At 34.6% G+C, this 20,231-nt stretch overlaps 1 protein-coding gene and 1 long non-coding RNA gene across 6 annotated transcripts in view; both read right to left on the reverse strand.

Moving 5' to 3' along the window:
• LOC141455982 (lachesin-like) overlaps nucleotides 1–20,231 on the reverse strand; it is a 325,735-nt gene that overhangs the window by 52,431 nt on the left and 253,073 nt on the right. For all 5 annotated transcript variants that reach the window (XR_012459551.1, XM_074131526.1, XM_074131525.1 and 2 more), the window contains one exon: nucleotides 14,062–14,190. Coding sequence is in view for 4 of the 5 variants with exons in the window: in XM_074131526.1 (XP_073987627.1) it covers nucleotides 14,062–14,190 (129 nt within the window). In the remaining variant the exon portion in view is untranslated. The remainder of the gene's footprint in view (nucleotides 1–14,061; nucleotides 14,191–20,231) is intronic.
• LOC141455984 (uncharacterized) lies at nucleotides 10,343–14,055 on the reverse strand. Its single transcript, XR_012459553.1, has 2 exons — nucleotides 11,510–14,055; nucleotides 10,343–10,580 (listed from the first exon to the last, which is right to left on the reverse strand). It is a non-coding gene; the product is annotated as an uncharacterized lncRNA (long non-coding RNA).

Genomic DNA, 20,231 nt, shown 5'->3' on the forward strand with positions numbered 1-20,231 from the left:
TATCCATTTTCATTCTGGACCAAATTTTCGAACCATCTAGCATGAACATCCCGTTGCAAAGGTAAGGATATGAAGGCCAAATCTTTCGATCAGACAGTATTCATGTAAAAGAGGGATTTTAATATTTGGATTCCTACTCCAAGAGTGAAAAGAAACTGAGGAGGCAATGTAGAGAAAAAACAAAGAATCAGGATAGTTCACTCCTGCAAAGAGATATATCTTTAACAATAATAAGAAAAACAGTTATCTTTTAATGATAATAAGTAACGTTTCAGCTCACAAATGGATTATTTGAGAAATAGTTTTTAAGAAGACAAAAAAGAATAGAATAAGGAATGAAGTAGTTGGACAGAAAACGGAAATAACGAAAACTTGCCAAAAGAAGTTGGGGTAAAAAGGAGAAGACTTTAAATAGGTTCGGCCATCTTTGAGAAATGCGCTCCGAGAGAAGGCAAATAATGGTTTAGAAGTTGGGTTCCAAAAAAAGGAACAAGAATAGAAGGAAGATAGGAATGAAAACAGGAAGATATCTGCATTAAATCGGAGGGCTATGTCTGTCAGAGGTTTGATAGATAAAGAATGGCATGTTCGGGAAGGAACGTTTGATCTGATGGGAACCGGAGTAAAGGAATAACCGCTTATTGTAGGTGTATGTGGTCTCCTGAAGGCTGCACGTGTCGCCTCAGTGGCCACGGAAAGAGATTACAGGGCGCTAATGACCACAGCTGTCGATGCGCCTAATTTAGAAATGCATAAATTGATTCAGTTTGAAGGAAGAAGACAGGTTTTCTTTAGCTGGTCTACTTTTCCCTACATCAATCTGAGGTACTGACTTGCGAAATTTAACTGATGCTTAAGAGGGCTCGGCAGATCATGTCCCATATTTTGGCATTTCTCAAATTTGTTTTATGTTTACTCACTTTAAGATTGTCTGCCTAGACTTCTCTATAGAATATATACAGGGTGTTCATTTTAAGACGGCTCAAATGCATTTCATGCTTAAACGGTTAATCTGAGCGAAAAATGGTAGAGGAAAAATTTGCCTCCTCAGATACAGAGAGTAGTTGATAACCTCCTGGCTAACCTGGCTTGCGAGCCAGAGGAGACACCTTTGAAGGCACAGTACATGCTTCACAAGTTGAGTCAAGTGCATTATTTGATAAATTAAAGAATAAGTTTGATCCTTTACATGAAAGATATTGATCACTTAAATATATGGCAGGAGGTTTCCAATTTTTTTGGTAATTAAACGCAGCTCTCCCAAAATTACCAAATAATTATTAAATATTTATGTTTGTACCAGATGTAAAATTAATTTTTAGCCATTTTGTGTATGCTTGAGAACATCTAAAGCTCTTAACATTTGATTTTTCTTAGAAAAATCACTCGGAAAACGACTTATTTCCCGATATTAAGAAAAATACAAGCGTTACTACCTTCGCAATATTTTTAGTAGAAAGGGGATGAAAAAATACATAAAAATGACCTATCGCGTGTTCTTCTTTCTCTTTGATGACAAGTTAAAAAATTGAAATATGATTAATAAATACCAGATTTTGAAATGGCCTAGCACCTTTAATTTTAAAGATATCGAATTGCGGTTTCCGGTTTCTTTCATAACTTTTTATTCTCTTTAAAACTGTGTATATGAAAATGGGGGTCAACTGCGAACCCTCACTTTTGGTCGCGCGTCAGCCGCGTATGCGGGCAGGAATAAAAAATCAAGACCAATATTCTGAAACTAGAGGTGACGGACAACAAATTTTTCCTCTACCATTTTTCGCTCAGATTAACCGTTTAAGCATGAAATGCATTTGAGCCGTCTTAAAATGAACACCCTGTTTATTATAGAAAAAGAATATTTTTTGAGTAATGTCCGCCATGTTAATTCATGTCGTCTCTATCTATTGTATAATATTAGCGGTTTAAAGATGTATCCATCATCCAGTGCCTTTCCAAAGATCCAGTAAAAATTCTTTAATTAAAACAGTTTAAAATTAAGTAAGTAAACGGAATTAAGTAAGTAAACAACTTAAAATTAAGTAAGAATAAGGGAATGATTTTTAAAATTTAAGAAAATCATTGGATAATTTTTGTTATTACAGTCAGCAGCGTATTTACTTACTTCTATGGCGAAAAAACTGAGTGGATATCAATCCACTCCAAAGGTTCAATGTAATACAAAAGGAAAATGAAAACAAATCCCTAAAATAATTAGCGTAAGTACTAAGATAATAATCACTAAGAATAATAAAAGATTATTAGAGCCAGCTAAATAGAACTTAGTATGTAAATAAATGCCTATTACAAGTAGAACATCCTCACTGATAAACGAGGATATAAGATGTAATTTGGTTGTAATGTCACAATCACAATAAAAACCAGTTTGTATGACAATCGTTAACAATGATATTTAAATTAATAAAAGAGACAGCGACAGCCAAAAGTTGAGGGTCATTAGAAATACGGGAAGGGCGAGAACCTGTGAGAAACAATGCCATTGTTTATATGAACATCCGCCTCCTCAATCTTTGTACAATTCTCTCTGCTCTCTTCGCTTCCAACACTTAGCCATTCCACCCTAACCATGTTGTCTGTATGGTGATGTAGAAATGTGCATGTTGCATGAATAATATTTTGCCAAGGTATTAAGGAGCGTAAGGGTCGTTAGCGAGGTGTTCAACCCTTTCTTGCCATTTCCAATGTTAAACCGCTATTCTCTCTTCGTGTCAAATTTATTGTACAAATAGAGCAAATTAAAGATACGGATCCTTATTTTTTTGTTTACTTTATTTTAAGAACTGTACTGAAAACTAGTTTCCCAGTTTTTCAGAAAACTTACTTTAGTTAATGCAACGTTTTTAAACTAAATTCGAAGTTCGGTTAATGAGCAAGTACATTCAAGGATACGTCTTAATGAATTCCTGGATAAACTTTTTTAAAATAAATTCAATTTTTGTAATTATATAATGTACGAGTATTTATATTTTCTGTATAATTCGTTCACAAATTGTTAAGACTGATAATAGACCTATAGAAATCCTGAACGACTTGAATTGACAAAAGAAGGATCAGTCCAATAAAAAAATTTCGCCTGGATTGATGGAAGCATTCGAGAAATTCAGCTCAGGATAAATTTGAAAAAAGAACTTGGTAGTAAAGAAGGAAAAAATGATATCACCAAGTTTCAGGCCAGCATTCAGGCTTAAAATTACTTAGTTATTTAGGCTTGATCAACCCTTACGAACCCGGGTAGATGTACACTACAGGATACCGCGCTAATTGAGATAATGGCTGTTAGGATCCAAAAAATAAAAATGAATAAATAAAATTAAAAAATAATAAACATCAAGCACTGATGGAGAGGCACTCCAGTCATATAAGTTTTTCTTCGATCAAGCTTGTAGAGGTAGAGGGCAGCCAGAGTGTCCAGGCTGGAAATATACACAAATGAGAAGGACGCGATGAAGAAGTTGGATATTTAAAACGCTTTGATAAAGAAAGATGGCATTAGGCGATTTGTTAGAAAGGTCTGGAAGAAGCAGAGAGTGCGCTATCTGAAGAGCGAAGGTAGCTCTCTAATATCAAATGAACGCAGTCTTAGCCAAGAGAATTATTAAAACCAGGGTGAATTACCAAAAATTGGGAACAAAAAGCAATCAATAGCTGACAACTGGAAATATCTCCAAAATTATTTTTAAAAAAACAATAATTAAAATTTGGAATCTAAGTCGTCTAATTAATTTTAATTACAGCCTATTGGCTTACAATGCCTTATTTAAAATAGATCGCAGCAGAATAAACTACTTAAACCCACGTAAAAGTTATTTGTTTGCAGAGTTAACAACACTTGAAAATTATTGGTCCAAAATATTGATAAACAACCAGACTGAAACTCCCAATAATAAGGAAAACAAATAATAATAAGAAGAACAATAATACTAATAGGGAAGGGATTAGCTATGCGGTTAGCGTATTGTATTCCCACGCGGAGGTCCCGGGTTCGAATCCAGCTGCTGGCCCCTTAGATTTTCTCTTTCTAAGAGCTTCTTACAGCTCACTGTCCGGTGATGGACAGTGTTGTCTGTAACGGGAGAACACTGTCCGGAGGCCGGCAGTGCACTGAAAAAAAAAAACTCCGGGCGCCAATAACCTCAGATGTTGATGCGCCTTAAATAATAATAATAATAATAATAATAATAATAATAATAATAAAAATAATAATAAGAATAATAATAACAGTAGTAAGGGAAGGGATTAGCTGAGAGGTTAGCATACTGGACTTCCACGCGGAGGTCCCGGGTTCGAATCCAGCTGCTGACCCTTAGATTTTCTCTTTCTAGGAGCTTCTTACAGCTCATTGTCCGGTGATGGACATGTCTGTAACGAGAGAACACTGTCCAGAGGCCGGCAGTGCACTGAAAAAAGCTCCGGGCGCCAATAGCTTAGATGTTGACGCGCCTTAAATCATTAAAAAAAAATAATAATAATAACAGCAGTACCTGAACTTAAATCGAATACAGAAAAATAAATAATTTTTCCCTATTTCAAGGTATATTTCAAAAAAGTTATTTAAAAAAAATTGTAAATATTTACAAGGTACATATGGAAACATATTCTGAAAATGCCTGCTGCTGCTAATAACGCCCAATATTTCATATCTTTGTTATATATCTGACTTTATTTCTATAGATGGAAAATGGAGCTAAACATGTTCTGAAGGTTCGCTTTATCTTATCTTTTAGCCCCTCAGGCCAGTATTACTCGCAAGTTTTACAGTGTACCTGAAAAGGTAAGGTTTTAAAAGCCAACTTAAGTAGGTCTTTGCCACCATATTTCAAATATGAATTAACTTTTTCAAGAACTTTCTAGAACTTTTTAACCTTATGCATGATAGAAATCAGAAAAAGAATTTCATTATTTTCCCATTCTATCTTTTTTAAGTAGCAGAGGCAGAATATTCAGTAATATGTAAATGAAAATTATTTCTAAACAATGGAAATAGTAAATATTTTCTCTTAAACTTAGCCAATGGACGAAAGCTTGATTCAGCTGGACTAGGAAAAGAAGATACAAGAAAATAATAAGTAGATACTTAATTACAGCGCGGTCAAATCAGTAACATTGTTTTTATGCGCATAAGTAATAATTATACAGTTATTTTTTGAATTAGCAACAAATAATGGACAGTGTGAATTAATTATTGATTCACTTGGGAGCTTTGGTGAAACTGAGGGTTCCATTAGTTCAGAGATGTAACTCAAAGCAGTTAATTTGATTCAATATCTGTCACATTTGGGTTAATAATAATTCAATAAATAATAAATAAATAAATAAGTAATTGCAATGAAACTGAAATCCTCACTACCATATACAGCGTGATCCATTTAAAACGCACCAATCGCTAATAACTTTTTAGGAAAGCGGAATTTCGAAAAAAACCAAGAAGTAAACTATATTTTTGTTTTTTTTTGTCTAGTTTTCAAATTTTCTAACCCCGATGGTGTATCTTTATTTTTAGCGTAGTTACGGGCAAAAACTTGATCGGGGTTTTTATAAGGACCAATGAATGGTTCCTCTCTTGAAAATCTCACTCTCTTGGTAATGGTCTAGTGGTCAAGAGCGTCGCTTTGTAAGTGGAAGATCCCCAGTTCCAATCACACAAATGACTACATTTTATTTAAAAAAGTATTATGAATGACTGCATACGGGGGATTCAAACTGGAGATCTTCTATTTACAAAGCCACGCTCTTGGCCAGGGGTCGGCAATCTATTTTAAGTAGAGAGCCATTTCTCCTTAAATAATTTTAATAAAACTAAGAGTCGCAAGGATGATAGTGTAAAGAACTCTGTAGATCACTTGTATTCACAAATTATGATTTTATGATATTCAATAACATATAAATGTTTTATACATTTATTTTTACATATTGCAAAGTAAATAAACAAATAGATAATAACTAAACCTGTGTTTGAATGAAAGTATTATGTAATTACGTACTTAATTTTAATATAATTCTATTCAATTTCAAACCTATCACATTTAAAATTCTTTTTGAGAAAATATCTTTACTTTAATAAATGAAATTGTCATTTGTTTTAATAAAATTAAAATATACAATATATTTTGGATAGGCTGAAGAGCCACAAAATTTGGATAAAAGAGCCGCATGCGGCTCGCGAGCCGAAGGTTGCCGACCCCTGCACTAGACCAACACTGGCAAGAGATTTTTACCGTTATCATAGGTCAAGAACTCTTGCATATGGGATACATTAACATGATGTGATGGTTGCTTTTATTTGATGATAAATCCTGATTCACCCACAACCATTACATATTTTAAAATCTTCAATTATTATTATTACTGTTCTTTGCGTCACCAATAACATTTTTTGCAGTCAGAGGACCTCCCAAAACTGGTGTATTTCTGGTGGAAAATTAATATTGAAAACCGTTCACGAATAGATAAAATTGTAACTTTGTTCTTACATATCTCAACAAATATTAGGGATATCGAAACGGGGTTAACGTCATTTTTCACAATTTTTTTTATGTAGTTTTCATAATCATTGTCAAAACCAGTGGTCCTTTTGAAACCCCGATCAGGTTTTTGGCCGTAATTCCACCAAAAATGAAGATACAGCATCAGAGGTGGAAAATTTGAAAACTAGACCAAAAAACAAAACATATATTTTACTTCGTGCGTTTTTTTACAGAATTCCGCTTTCTTAAAAGGTTATTTGTTGAATTATATTCTTAGTTTTATACAAAACTTGTACATTTACGATTGTGTCAATTTTTGCCCTAAGGAAATGTCCTTAATGAAATATAAGAGCTGCGGGATTAGACTATTTGTTGCTGCAGAGACGTACATACACAGACACAATTTTTTGAATTTTGAAAGAAAAAAAGAAAAAGAAATTAGAAAACACAGTGAAGGAAATTGGAAAAAAGAGGAATGAAAGAAAAAGAAGGAATTCTTATCTCGGTGATGTTGATTCTGTAAGGAGGAATCTGGGTTGTGGATGTGCGAGCCCGAGAGCAGGAATTCCAATAGAGATTGAATGTGAAAGGCTCTGATTTTAATATGTTGAACACATACACATATTAGGTTAGTAAAGTCGGAAATAACTGCAACGTCACAAACGTATCCTTTATTATTTTCCAACATTACCCACAAAACTACGGACAATGGAAAAGATAAAATAAAATACGTTTAAACGAAGAAGTTATTGCTAGACGTTAAAATACTTAACTTTACTGTCATCAAAAATGAAGTATTTCAATTAAATTAATAATTTTAACTTAGTCGTATTAAATAATTATCTAATAATTTAACTGGATTGTCGCAGAAACTGCCTTTATTATCTTTTATCAATAGAATCACCCGTTTATAATTGAGTCGTGTTAAAAAAAACACAAATTTTGTTGAAAGAATAAATGATGGTTACGGGGAAGTTATTAATGTTATTTAGAGTTGTGATAACATAAGTCTACTTAGCAGTGGAACAACTTACGTACAACTTTTAATATTTTTTTAATTATTACTGCCATTTTGATGCAACTATATTCAATGGCGAGCCTCGTTTTTTTTTTTAAGATTATACGGTTATTTTACGTATTATTAATTTCATCCAGACTAACAGAGGATACCAGATTTATTAAATTTTCTAACTCAGTTGCGTATATTATATACTTAGAAATATATTTCGATCAAATTAATTTAAAAATTAAAGTGTGAAAATGTAAAAATTTTTTGATAATGATAAAAACCAATCACTACTTCAATAATAATTTTAAAATCAAATTTTATAAAACCTGTTCCATTTATAAGCTTTTCTAATTTATAGTTAATTTGTCATTCACACAATGAGAATATCATTTGAATGATCAAACAATATTTTTTGAATTCATCATATATCTCATCCTATTTATAATAAGTTGAATTGATAATATAATAACTTTTCATTTAAATAGCAATAGAAAGACAATTGCAATAATTTGTTTAGAAATAACTATAATGGAAGTAGTTTCAGCAGTGAAAAGGTTAATTAAAATAAACAAAAACAATGGTGTTATCAAACAGAACAATATGAAAAACAAACATTGTCGCGTTCGTTTAATTAGATATAGGTATATAATAATAGATCAATAGTTGCGTAATTAGCTAAAATTATCTAGCGATATGTACTAGTGGCGAACGTTATAAATGTAAATAATTTACAAGCTATTAATTTCTATGTTTCTATCGTCAAAGTATATTTGGAAATATTGTAAACTGCTTGTAGTGTAGTTAAAAATTATTTAATTTTGTCTAATCTAATCAATAAAATGTCTACATATTGCGGTTTTTGTTTTTGGTTTTTTGTAAAATTATTTGATTAAAGGTACTATATCGACTAAATAAAAAAAAATGTGCATATATTAGACAAGCAACTTGTATTAAATACCGTATTTGACGGCATATACGAGGGTCGTTTGAAAAGTCCGTGCAAAAATAAAAACTACTTAATTTTTTGGGGTAAACCTTTTTTATTTTTCAACATAGTCTCCTTTTAGGCTTATACACTTCGTCCAACGCTGCTCTACTTTGTTGATCCCTTCCGAATAATAGGATTTGTCCAAGTCTGAAAAATAGCCATTCGTTTCTGCAATCACCTCCTCGTTTGAATAAAATCTTTTTCCCGCCAGCCATTTCTTCATATTGGGGAACAAATAGTAGTCCGAAGGAGCCAAGTCTGGAGAATAGGGGGGGATGTGAAACGAGTTGGAACCCTATTTCCATTAATTTTGCTGAGGTGTGAGCTGGTGCGTTGTCGTGATGGAAAAGGAATTTTTTGTGGGCCAATCGTGGGCGTTTTTCTTGCAGCTCGGTTTTCAAACGGTCCAATAACGATGAATAATATGCACCTGTAATAGTTTTACCCTTTTCCAGATAGTCGATAAGGATTATTCCTTGCGAATCCCAAAAGACAGTCGCCATAATCTTTCCGGCCGAAGGAACGGTCTTCGCCTTTTTTGGCGCAGATTCCCCCTTGGTAACCCATTGTTTAGATTGTTCTTTGGTCTCAGGAGTGTAGTGATGTATCCATGTTTCATTCACAGTGACGAAACGACGCTTAAAGTCCTGCGGATTCTTCTGGAACAGCTGCAAACCGTCCTTGCAACACTTCACACGATTTCGTTTTTGGTCAAGCGTGAGCAATCGCGGCACCCATCTTGCGGATAGCTTTGTCATGTCCAAATGTTGATGCAAAATATTATGTACCCGTTCATTCGAGATGCCCACAGCACTAGCAATCTCACGCACCTTCACTCTTCTGTCATCCATCACCATATCATGGATTTTATCAATGATTTCTGGAGTAGTAACCTCAACAGGGCGTCCAGAACGTTCAGCGTCACTTGTGCCCATATGGCCACTCCGAAAATTTTGAAACCACTTATAAACTGTTCTAATCGAAGGTGCAGAGTCACCATAATGTTTATCAAGCTTCTCTTTAGTCTCCTGAGGCGTTTTGCCTTTCATAAAGTAGTGTTTAATCAACACACGAAATTCTTTTTCGTCCATTTTTTGAAAATCACTCGACTTCCTCGATTCAAACGAATGCCAAACACAAAGAAATAGACCGATCTGGCTGAAACTTGGTGTGTGTTCTTCCAAGAGATGCTACTAACTAAACATAACCTCGATACGCGCCAGTGGTGCTATCTCTCTGACTTTGCACGTACTTTTCAAACGACCCTCGTAAGACGCACTTTTTTTCCTAAATTAGGTTTAAAAAAAGTTACCTGCGTCTTATACGTGAAGGACACAGGTTAACTTTCAATACTGATTGCTATTTTTAGCCCGGAAAAGGTCTAGACGCACATAACTTTTTCTACATCTGCCATAATTATTTTATCAGGTTTAATAATGACTAAACTGCATTGCTTTAATTTATAATTGACTAGACTATTTTTGTGTTAATATTTGTATTACGTTGTTAATTTTATATTTATGTGTGCGAGTGGGTAAAAAGATCTTGGGAGGACGTAAAGGCTGAAGTAATTGTTAATCCTTTAAGAAGTGCGGAATCAGTAATGCTCTTGACGGAACAGAAGACGACGCATTATTCGAAGAAGGTGACACTAGCGATGACGGAAACAGTAGTGATGACGATATTCTCGTTTTCGATGATGAAGATAGTGAAAAGGATTTTTATGGTTTTGAAAGTGATTAAAGTCTAATTTCATGATAGGCAACGTTTTCCTTGAATCTGTGTTTTTTGTTGTTTCTGCTTTATTTTGTATTATGTTCGATTGCTTGCCGTTTGTTAATTTTCCATAATAAAAATATGTTTGGTAATTGCATACAATGATTGTTTATTTAGCTTTTACGAAACGTGAGAACTAAAAGAAACCACATTTTAAGTTATTGTGGTACCGCGCTCTCGCGCGGATTATTGAAACTTTTTTTCCTTGTGTGTGGCCTGCTAAATAAGGGTGCGTCTTATATGCCAGTGCGTCTTATATGCCGTCAAATACAGTAATCAAATTACAATCAAGTTGAACAGTTTTCTGGTGACGGACAGTTACCTGTAACGAGAGAACACTGTTCAGAAGCTGAAAACGAAATTCTGGGCGCAATGATCTTAATAATAAAAAGGCGCCTTAATAATAATAGTAATACAAAAAAAATATGTAGATTACATAGTCATTATAGAAATTTTGAACCTATAAACATATTTGATAAAAGATTATTTTACAAAAACAAAAAATACTCTGTAGCAAATATGCATAATATTGTACAAATTTTTAGGATAGAAATTGCATTTAGACACCATGTGCAATAATTCTGCTCTACAAATTTAAATCAAACATAAACGCACCTGACAAATATGCACAAATCATGGAATTCTTTTTTACAAGAAAGCTTTACAGATTTAGATTCAACGAATTGTGAAGTACTAAAGTCAGACGCTCATATCAACTCGGACATAAAACTCTTTAACAACTTTTAGCTCAATATGCAGACGACAAGGTTGAACAGGAAATAAAATAACTCTTGCAGCCATAGGTTCTGATCAAATTGCAGTGTAAACCCAAACTTCTACTATGCAAACCCTAAACTTCTCCGCCTAAAACAAATTGTAACAATGAAATAACGCTTAAAGGTTGATGGATTACTGTTAAAACTTTTCAAGATGGAAGCGACATTGGTATCGAGACTAAACATTAAGTTTGAATATTCTTGTACTTTTCTTTTAGAGAAAATCTGTTAAAATACACCAAACCTTGTGTAAGAACTTATTTTTTCTTCGCATTCTGTGGGATCCCAAAAAGTAAATTACCCAAGAAAAGTCAAAATAGATCATCTGATCTGATCGCAATACATTCTTTTATTATGAATTAGATAAAGTAGTGATTATTTAGTAGGATAATTTAATGCGTGATACGACCGAGAAAGAAAACACAATAATTTGGGGTCGGAGTAAATGTAACGAATACAATAAGTTCATCCTTACTTCAAGCTACTGCTTGTAAAAGGTCCGACAAACAAAGTGGATTGCTTAAAGTATTAGACATCATTCCCTTTGTGGGCGAATATTTTAATTGGTTAAAATCATATTAATTATTAAATAATTATAATAATACGGACAGATGATAAAACATATGTGTGATATATTGAATGTAAAAAAATATTGAAGCTAGAGGTTTTTGTTTTATATTCATATAGCGTTGTGTTCTTTTGACTGCCTTAACCCATGTTGTTGAGAATAAAATAAAATAATAAGAATTCATCATTGTAGTGGTTGTTCTTATTTCTCTTAGTGGATCAACTCCTTCACCTTTAAGAGTTAAGCACTGAAATCTTCACATAATAATGTAGACAATCTCATCTTGAAGTTACTGACTCCAGTAATACATTAGAGAAGCTCTACAATATGTACGTGCAGTGATTTGAAAGCATAAGCCCTACGTATTACAGATAAATTGTACGCCGAAACTTCCTTATCAGTTAAAGCTGTTCAAGTAAAATAACAACCTAACGTTGGAAGTAAACCGTTGAAAGGAAGAAAAAGATTTCAATGATGTAAAGCCCACTTATCGCTCAAGTTTTCTACGAATAACTGTTCATTTTTTCTTTTACTTTTGACTGAATTTTCGTTCCAAGAAGAATGTTCAACAATTGCTTGGGCATCTATTTTTTTTTTTTTTTTTTCAGACGGGGCTTAACGTCCAACTACCAATTAGGTGTCGTGGACGGAGGCGTCTAGCAAACATACTTTACTATTTCTCATTTTTAAACATTAAATAAAATCCAAGGCCAAGACCGGGAATCGAACCCAGTACCACAATACATATTAGCTTCGCAGGTCTCGCCTCTAACCGCTCGGCTACCGTGGCGCCTTGCTTGGGCATCTATTTCAGTTGAGTTAATATTACGATTAGAAAATAAAAACAAAAATAAAAAAGGTCAGGTATCACTGGCTTTCTGACATTATTTAGAATAGACATAGGATAATTCTAGAATTTTTGAATTGTAATTTCTTTATTTATGTATTTATTTTATTTTTTCCTTCCTTATTTTTCTTTTTGAACAAACGTGTTTTTCTTTTTTGATTTTTCTTCTCAATAAGTTTAATGGTAGTAGATAATTTATTATTGTTTAAATTTATATTGTTTATTTGTTCTCTTTATTCACTTATTTTACTTATTATTTACTTATTTTTTCTTTAATTGTTCATGCTGTAAACTCTGGCAGACGGCATTTGCCATTGCCTATATATTATGTTTTTTTTTCATAATTGTATTGTACAAGTCTTAAATAAAAATATATATATAAAAAAAAAAAAAAAAAAAAAAAAAAAAATAAAAACTGTGGCTGTGTCATGGACCCGGCCGTGTGTTGTACGTCAGTACGTGAATACCTTTACGTAACGGGTTATATTTTTTATATAAAATATTTTTATTCATGTATTTAGGATGAAATGAAGGAAACAAATCGACGATCGCACACAATCTATGCCTATACAGTCCATTGTCGATGTAGAAGCGATTTCATCCACTTGCATAATTTCAACCGCCCCTGCTGCAGATGTACTGACACCGTCGCTGATCCGCTCGGCCGCATTCATTCTTTTACGTTCCCGGCACAGCTTGACTCGGTCATATGGTATTTTATTATTACCATTCGATTGTTCTTGAGAAGCCCTTTCCAACCGTATACGATCTCTGTATTTGGTTTTGGCTTTTCGACGCGTATAGGCCGACATTGTATATTTTTGATAATATTTTTTTATTCTAACACCTTATTATATTCACTGTCACTATTTTACACTAATGTTTTATACACAATCGATAGATTTTGACGACAGCTGACGATTAAAACTTAAACGAACATCGTAGCTTCTCCGAGTCAAGAGTTATACTAATTGCAAATCTCGATACGCAGCAAAATGATCTCAAAATGGCGGCGCTTCCCCTCCACCTCGCGCGATGGGTCACAGTCCTCGCTTATCGTAATGAACTTCCTTTAGCTATCCAGTAGTCTAATTTAATTTTGGATGTAGACGATAGATTCGAAACTATAATGCCAAACTGCATCCCCCGATTTTGTTATCATTAGGTTTTTTGGATTGCCTCCATATGATAGTAAATTTAAAGACGTATTCACGTCAAAACATACAATATTTCTGGACATATTGTAAAATTGTGTTCGTACATGATTGTTTATTTTAATAAGTTTAAAAAAAATTAACATGAGAACGACATAAATCTAACCTGCGGGAAATGCGGAAAATTTAGGCACTCAATTCATTTATATAAGATAAAGTTTATATAACAGGTGAATATTTATGAAGTGGAGACAAGTAGTGGCCCAGATGGGTTGTTCATAGTAATGCGCGATATGTAAAAGCGGAAAGATTCACATATGTGTTTTACATATACATATGTACTCGTATATGTATAGAATATAATGAATTCTAAGTTATCAAAGTGGAAAGAGATGGATAGAGTACTGAATATAGTTTTAGTTGGTGAATACATAGTATTATTAGAATTTAGTACTTACAGTGAACCTGCAACATAAGCCGCTTACTAACGGTAGGCGGAACACCGTTACTGGCGATACACATGTATACACCCATCTCAGACCTCGTCACTTTGCTCAACGTCAGCGATTCACCTTGTACTGAGCTCACTAAAACATTACGAATATAAGTTTGTTATTTAGTTAATAAATGATGTGTATTCAAATTAATCTGCTTTGCAACTAAGACTTTCTTTCACAGCAATTATTACTAATCATCAAATATTCTGCTATGTGGTAAAGGAAATCGGTAATTAAGCATTAACTTTTGGAGAGTCATTATTGGATGATGACGTATCGCATTTCTTTTATCAGAATATTTACTAGTTGCAAAGCATTAAATATGTCTTTAATATTTTGATATTAAATGTTTAATATCTGCACTCAACTTCCTGCAACAAATTGTGTTAAGTACCTAGGACTCTTCATTGACAAAAACGCCTAACCTGGAATCCATAACTAGACTCAAACGGTAAGAACTAAACAGACGATTCAAACTTCTCTCTAGACTTCTCGATCGATACTTTCATTAAATTACAAACGACAAATCTACACAATGATACTGAAACCCGCCTGGGACATACGAAATGGAACTTTGGGGCCCAGCCAAAGCTTGTAATATCTACATAATCCAATCTTTTCAATCAAAAATACTCCATCGAATCCGTTAATGTTCCTTACTTTGTGCCTAACTCAATCTTGCACCTACTTGTTCCATACGTTTCTGAAGATGCAAGATCCTCGAAACGCTCCAATTTCTTTACATCTTAATCCTCTACTATCGCGACTTAATTGTATTAAATTGTTTCAAAGCGCCGGTGGCCATGTGATCTCTTCATGGAGGTAAGTGCCAGTGCATAAAAGTGAAATGCACTTCTTTGGGAGTTTTTAATTCTCCCTTCAAGCTATCCAAGTACTTATATATACTTATATCATGTTGCATCAGCTACACTTAATAATAAATGTACTGCAGTTATGGAAATAAATAAATTAATAAATAGGTATAAATTTAATACCTACTAATATATCTTTTAATGTCACAAAGTTTAAGACTTCAAATTGAAATGAATTTTTCAGTCAATCAAAATCAATTTTCAACGAAAAATTAGAAGTTTGGGAAGAGATTGAAACCAGAAAATAAGGCTAAGCGTTCCCTAACTTTTATTTAAACAGACATCCAAGTCAGTAGCATAATTCAAATGGTACATTTTGAATCCTCTCTATTCTAACTAGAATGATATGAGAAAGAAATATAGTACCATTACGGGCCCGAATACGAGGGTCGTTTGAAAAGTCCGTGCAAAGTCAGAGAGATAGCACCACTGGCGCCTAATAAATATAAAATTAACAACGTAATACAAATATTAACACAAAAATAGTCTAGTCAATTATAAATTAAAGCAATGCAGTTTAGTCATTATTAAACCTGATAAAATAATTATGGCAGATGTAGAAAAAGTTATGTGCGTCTAGACCTTTTCCGGGCTAAAAATAGCAATCAGTATTGAAAGTTAACCTGTGTCCTTCACGTATAAGACGCAGGTAACTTTTTTTAAACCTAATTTAGGAAAAAAAGTGCGTCTTACGAGGGTCGTTTGAAAAGTACGTGCAAAGTCAGAGAGATAGCACCACTGGCGCGTATCGAGGTTATGTTTAGTTAGTAGCATCTCTTGGAAGAACACACACCAAGTTTCAGCCAGATCGGTCTATTTCTTTGTGTTTGGCATTCGTTTGAATCGAGGAAGTCGAGTGATTTTCAAAAAATGGACGAAAAAGAATTTCGTGTGTTGATTAAACACTACTTTATGAAAGGCAAAACGCCTCAGGAGACTAAAGAGAAGCTTGATAAACATTATGGTGACTCTGCACCTTCGATTAGAACAGTTTATAAGTGGTTTCAAAATTTTCGGAGTGGCCATATGGGCACAAGTGACGCTGAACGTTCTGGACGCCCTGTTGAGGTTACTACTCCAGAAATCATTGATAAAATCCATGATATGGTGATGGATGACAGAAGAGTGAAGGTGCGTGAGATTGCTAGTGCTGTGGGCATCTCGAATGAACGGGTACATAATATTTTGCATCAACATTTGGACATGACAAAGCTATCCGCAAGATGGGTGCCGCGATTGCTCACGCTTGACCAAAAACGAAATCGTGTGAAGTGTTGCAAGGACGGTTTGCAGCTGTTCCAGAAGAATCCGCAGGACTTTAAGCGTCGTTTCGTCACTGTGAATGAAACATGGATACATCACTACACTCCTGAGACCAAAGAACAATCTAAACAATGGGTTACCAAGGGGGAATCTGCGCCAAAAAAGGCGAAGACCGTTCCTTCGGCCGGAAAGATTATGGCGACTGTCTTTTGGAATTCGCAAGGAATAATCCTCATCGACTATCTGGAAAAGGGAAAAACTATTACAGGTGCATATTATTCATCGTTATTGGGCCGTTTGAAAACCGAGCTGCAAGAAAAACGCCCACGATTGGCCCACAAAAAAGTCCTTTTCCATCACGACAACGCACCAGCTCACACCTCAGCAGTTGTGGTCGCAAAATTAATGGAAATAGGGTTCCAACTCGTTTCACATCCCCCCTGTTCTCCAGACTTGGCTCCCTCGGACTACTATTTGTTCCCCAATATGAAAAAATGGCTGGCGGGAAAAAGATTTTATTCAAACGAGGAGGTGATTGCAGAAACGAATGGCTATTTTTCAGACTTGGACAAATCCTATTATTCGGAAGGGATCAACAAACTAGAGCAGCGTTGGACGAAGTGTATAAGCCTAAAAGGAGACTGTGTTGAAAAATAAAAAAGGTTTACCCCAAAAAATTAAGTAGTTTTTATTTTTGCACGGACTTTTCAAACGACTCTCGTAGCTGGCCCAATGTGATTTAGTAGAGTACGACAGTAAACTCAAGGGGTCGCCAAAAGGTAGCCGAGCGGTTAGAGGCGAGACCTCTAAAGCTAATATGTATTGTGGTACTGGGGTCGAGTCCCGGTGTCTAAGCCTTGGATTTTATTTAATGGTTAATAAAAGAAATTTACAGTGAAGTATGTTTGCTAGTCGCCTCCGTCCACGACACCTAATTTGGTAGTAGAACGTAAAGCCTGCCTGGGAAAAATAGGCATTATAATAATGTGACTTAGAGTGCGAGTGGGTGAACTTCATACCAACTACTTCTTCAAGACGGCTCGAATAGTTTGAATGCAACGTAATATTCCCGAAGAAATGGCTGGGAAATGGGGTGCGAGGTAAATTAACTTTCATTTTACTTTAAAGGAAACTATATTAAGAGTAATAAAACATTGATCTTGAAATAAACGAATTTTACTCACAAGTTTCAAGAATTGTTTGCTACTAGGAGGAAAAGAGGATAGATTGATTGAGTGATTAGATAGATCACGCAGATTTCCCTGGCGATGTTTATGCGAGAAAAACGCCCACATCGAGATTATGGATATTTCGAGTATAATTCTAATTAAAGGAACGCTTTGTCGATTATTTTGCTTTAATAAACCCACATTGCTTGCACAGTGCTTTGTGAACTTGTCATCACTTCATGTTGATTAAAACTGTTCAAAACATTGTCAGTGAACAAGTTTTTGGCTTTCGGCATTGACCAATGGTAATTATTGTCTAATAGACTAGTACGAAGTATGTGTTTTCGCATTTTAGATTCAAGAAAAAAAAAAATTGCATTTCCGCCGTCATTCTCTCAAAAGTGCCGCAAGACTGCCACTATTCTAAGTTTCCTCATTTAAAGGCTCTAAATATTATCACTTAGTCGGGCGCCACGGTAGCCGAGCGGTTAGAGGCGAGACCTGCAAAACTAATATGTATTGTGGTACTGGGTTCGATTCCCGGTCTTAGGCCTTGGATTTTATTTAATGGTTAATAAAAGAAATTTACAGTAAAGTATGTTTGCTAGTCGCCTCCGTCCACGACACCTAATTGGTAGTTGGACGTTAAGCCACGCCTGAAAAAATAGGCAATTACTTTACTTTACTATTATCACTTAGTCTTACTCTTAATTGAGTTTTCCCGGAAAATGGATGTTTAGGAAACTCTGAAAATGAAAAAAAAAAATATTAAAGTGAGAGCGTGTGTGTGGACGGAATATTTCACAGACAAAAAGTCTCAGCAAACTGAAACTTGTTGTTATTGAGTTTTCGATACTTCTTTCATTTCGTATATTTTTATTTATTATTCATCACTGGGGAGGAAACCCTACGCTATAGAAAGCTCCTCAGACCCCATACAGCTATCCCAAACAAAAACAACATCAAAAACAGACCTAGAATGAAAGTCCAATTCCTGGTCCGTGCCAACTAATTTAGAGTTCCGAACAAATCGAGCATCCACCTTAAGCGAAAAAAGTCTTGTACCCTATTCCAACCAAAAATTACGCCCTATAACCCGACATAAATTTGTCGAAGAGTAGGAAACCCGGACACTCCAACAGCTGGTTTGTGGTCCCGATTTTTAACCACAGCCTGTCCCATCTCCTCGTCACACATACTTCCAACGTGGGCCCATTATCGAGAATAAGAAGAACACCTTTAACAGCAGACAGTTCTTCCAGTTTCCTGAAACCTTATATCACCAGTCTAGAAATGAAAACACACGTATTTAAGCTCTTTTTAACACAGTCTGATTACCTGAACAGATGCAACTATTTACAAGCAAGTTGCAAGTCCGCTCAACTACCCGCAGGAAAGAAGAGTTCCATAAAGAAGTGGCTAGTTCACTTCCTCCTTACAGAGATCGTATATAAATGGCCACTCAATCTGTGAACGAACCCTAGAATTGGGAACTAAAACAGATCTTTGTAGTTGCAGTGATTTGGTTTTGGATTCAATCCCAATAGAAATTCAGACCACTACAGTGCCTGTGATGTGAGCAGCAATAGTACGCCATTCTACACATCTACCGCAAGGGTAGCAGGGTATGTAACCTACTCACTTACTAATATAAAGAAGGCACTAGCTTGGATAATTATATAAAAACGATGTTTCATTGCCTAGTGCCAAATTAAACAGAATTCAGTACTTATAAAGGGGAAAATTTCTCTCTTGTTAAGTTACTTGATTAGATTTTTTGTTCCAAAGATTTTTCAAAACAAATAGCACCAATAAAAACTTCATTCGAAAAGACATCGTGTCTATATCATTCTCGCTTAAAAGAATGGTTACTTGAGAAAAAATATCACCTACAATTTCTAAGGCATTAAAAAAATGCAACAATAAATAAATAAGTGACAATCGAATTAAAGAAAGTTAAATGAGGCAATATACTGCAGGAATAAGGCTATTAGCGAAGCCTGAATGTGTGCCTAGAACCATAAACGGGTCATTATATTTGTGGAGAGAGTTAAGAGTAGGTTGGCTTGTTAACAAATCCGTCTTCTAACTCAGCTAACAGCTCTAGAATCTCTGTTCAACCCGAACCACGTAAACTCTTCCTGTAATATTATAGCTCTCCTCCAAATTACACCTAACATCAAGGAGAATCAAATCCAAGTTATGCTAACTCTGTTTTAGCGCCCATTTATATTATTAACTCAGATTTAACGATTATTTGTCTGTCCTCAACTTTTATGATAATCGAAATACAGGGTGACCAGAGTTATATGCTCCACCCATTTTTTTTTTTTTTAACGGCGGGAAATTTCGAAAAAATAAAAAACACGTATTTAATCATTTTTAGTCTAGTTTATTTTCAGTGATTGACACATTTTTTTAAACCCTTGTATCTCGAGATACAGCATCCAACTTTTGTTTTTCAAATGGAACGTTATATTTTTTGTTGCATATTTTAGTAGTATTTGAGCTCCTAAAAACAACAAAAAAAATTTTTTTTGAAATCGGTTAGGTTTTTCAAAAGTTATGGTAATTTAAAATATGAAAAACGAATTTCAGTTTACTGTCAAAATTACGTTATTTTTTTTAAAGAATCTATTTAAACTGGGCACAACCAACGGATAGGCAAGCCAAAACTCTGGACTCCCACGCTTTGCTTGTAGCAGCACTTATGGTGGCGAAGTCAAGATCTAGGCAGGCTAGAATTATTCGACGTTCAGGTTGTTTTTTCTACAAACGTTTGGTCTGGAGTTTTAGGAAATCAACTAATCGGCCCATACTTCTACAG

Source organism: Rhodnius prolixus, unplaced genomic scaffold, assembly GCF_049639745.1.
Source record: "Rhodnius prolixus isolate KJV_2025 unplaced genomic scaffold, Rpr scaffold_4, whole genome shotgun sequence".
Lineage (NCBI taxonomy): Eukaryota > Metazoa > Arthropoda > Insecta > Hemiptera > Reduviidae > Rhodnius > Rhodnius prolixus.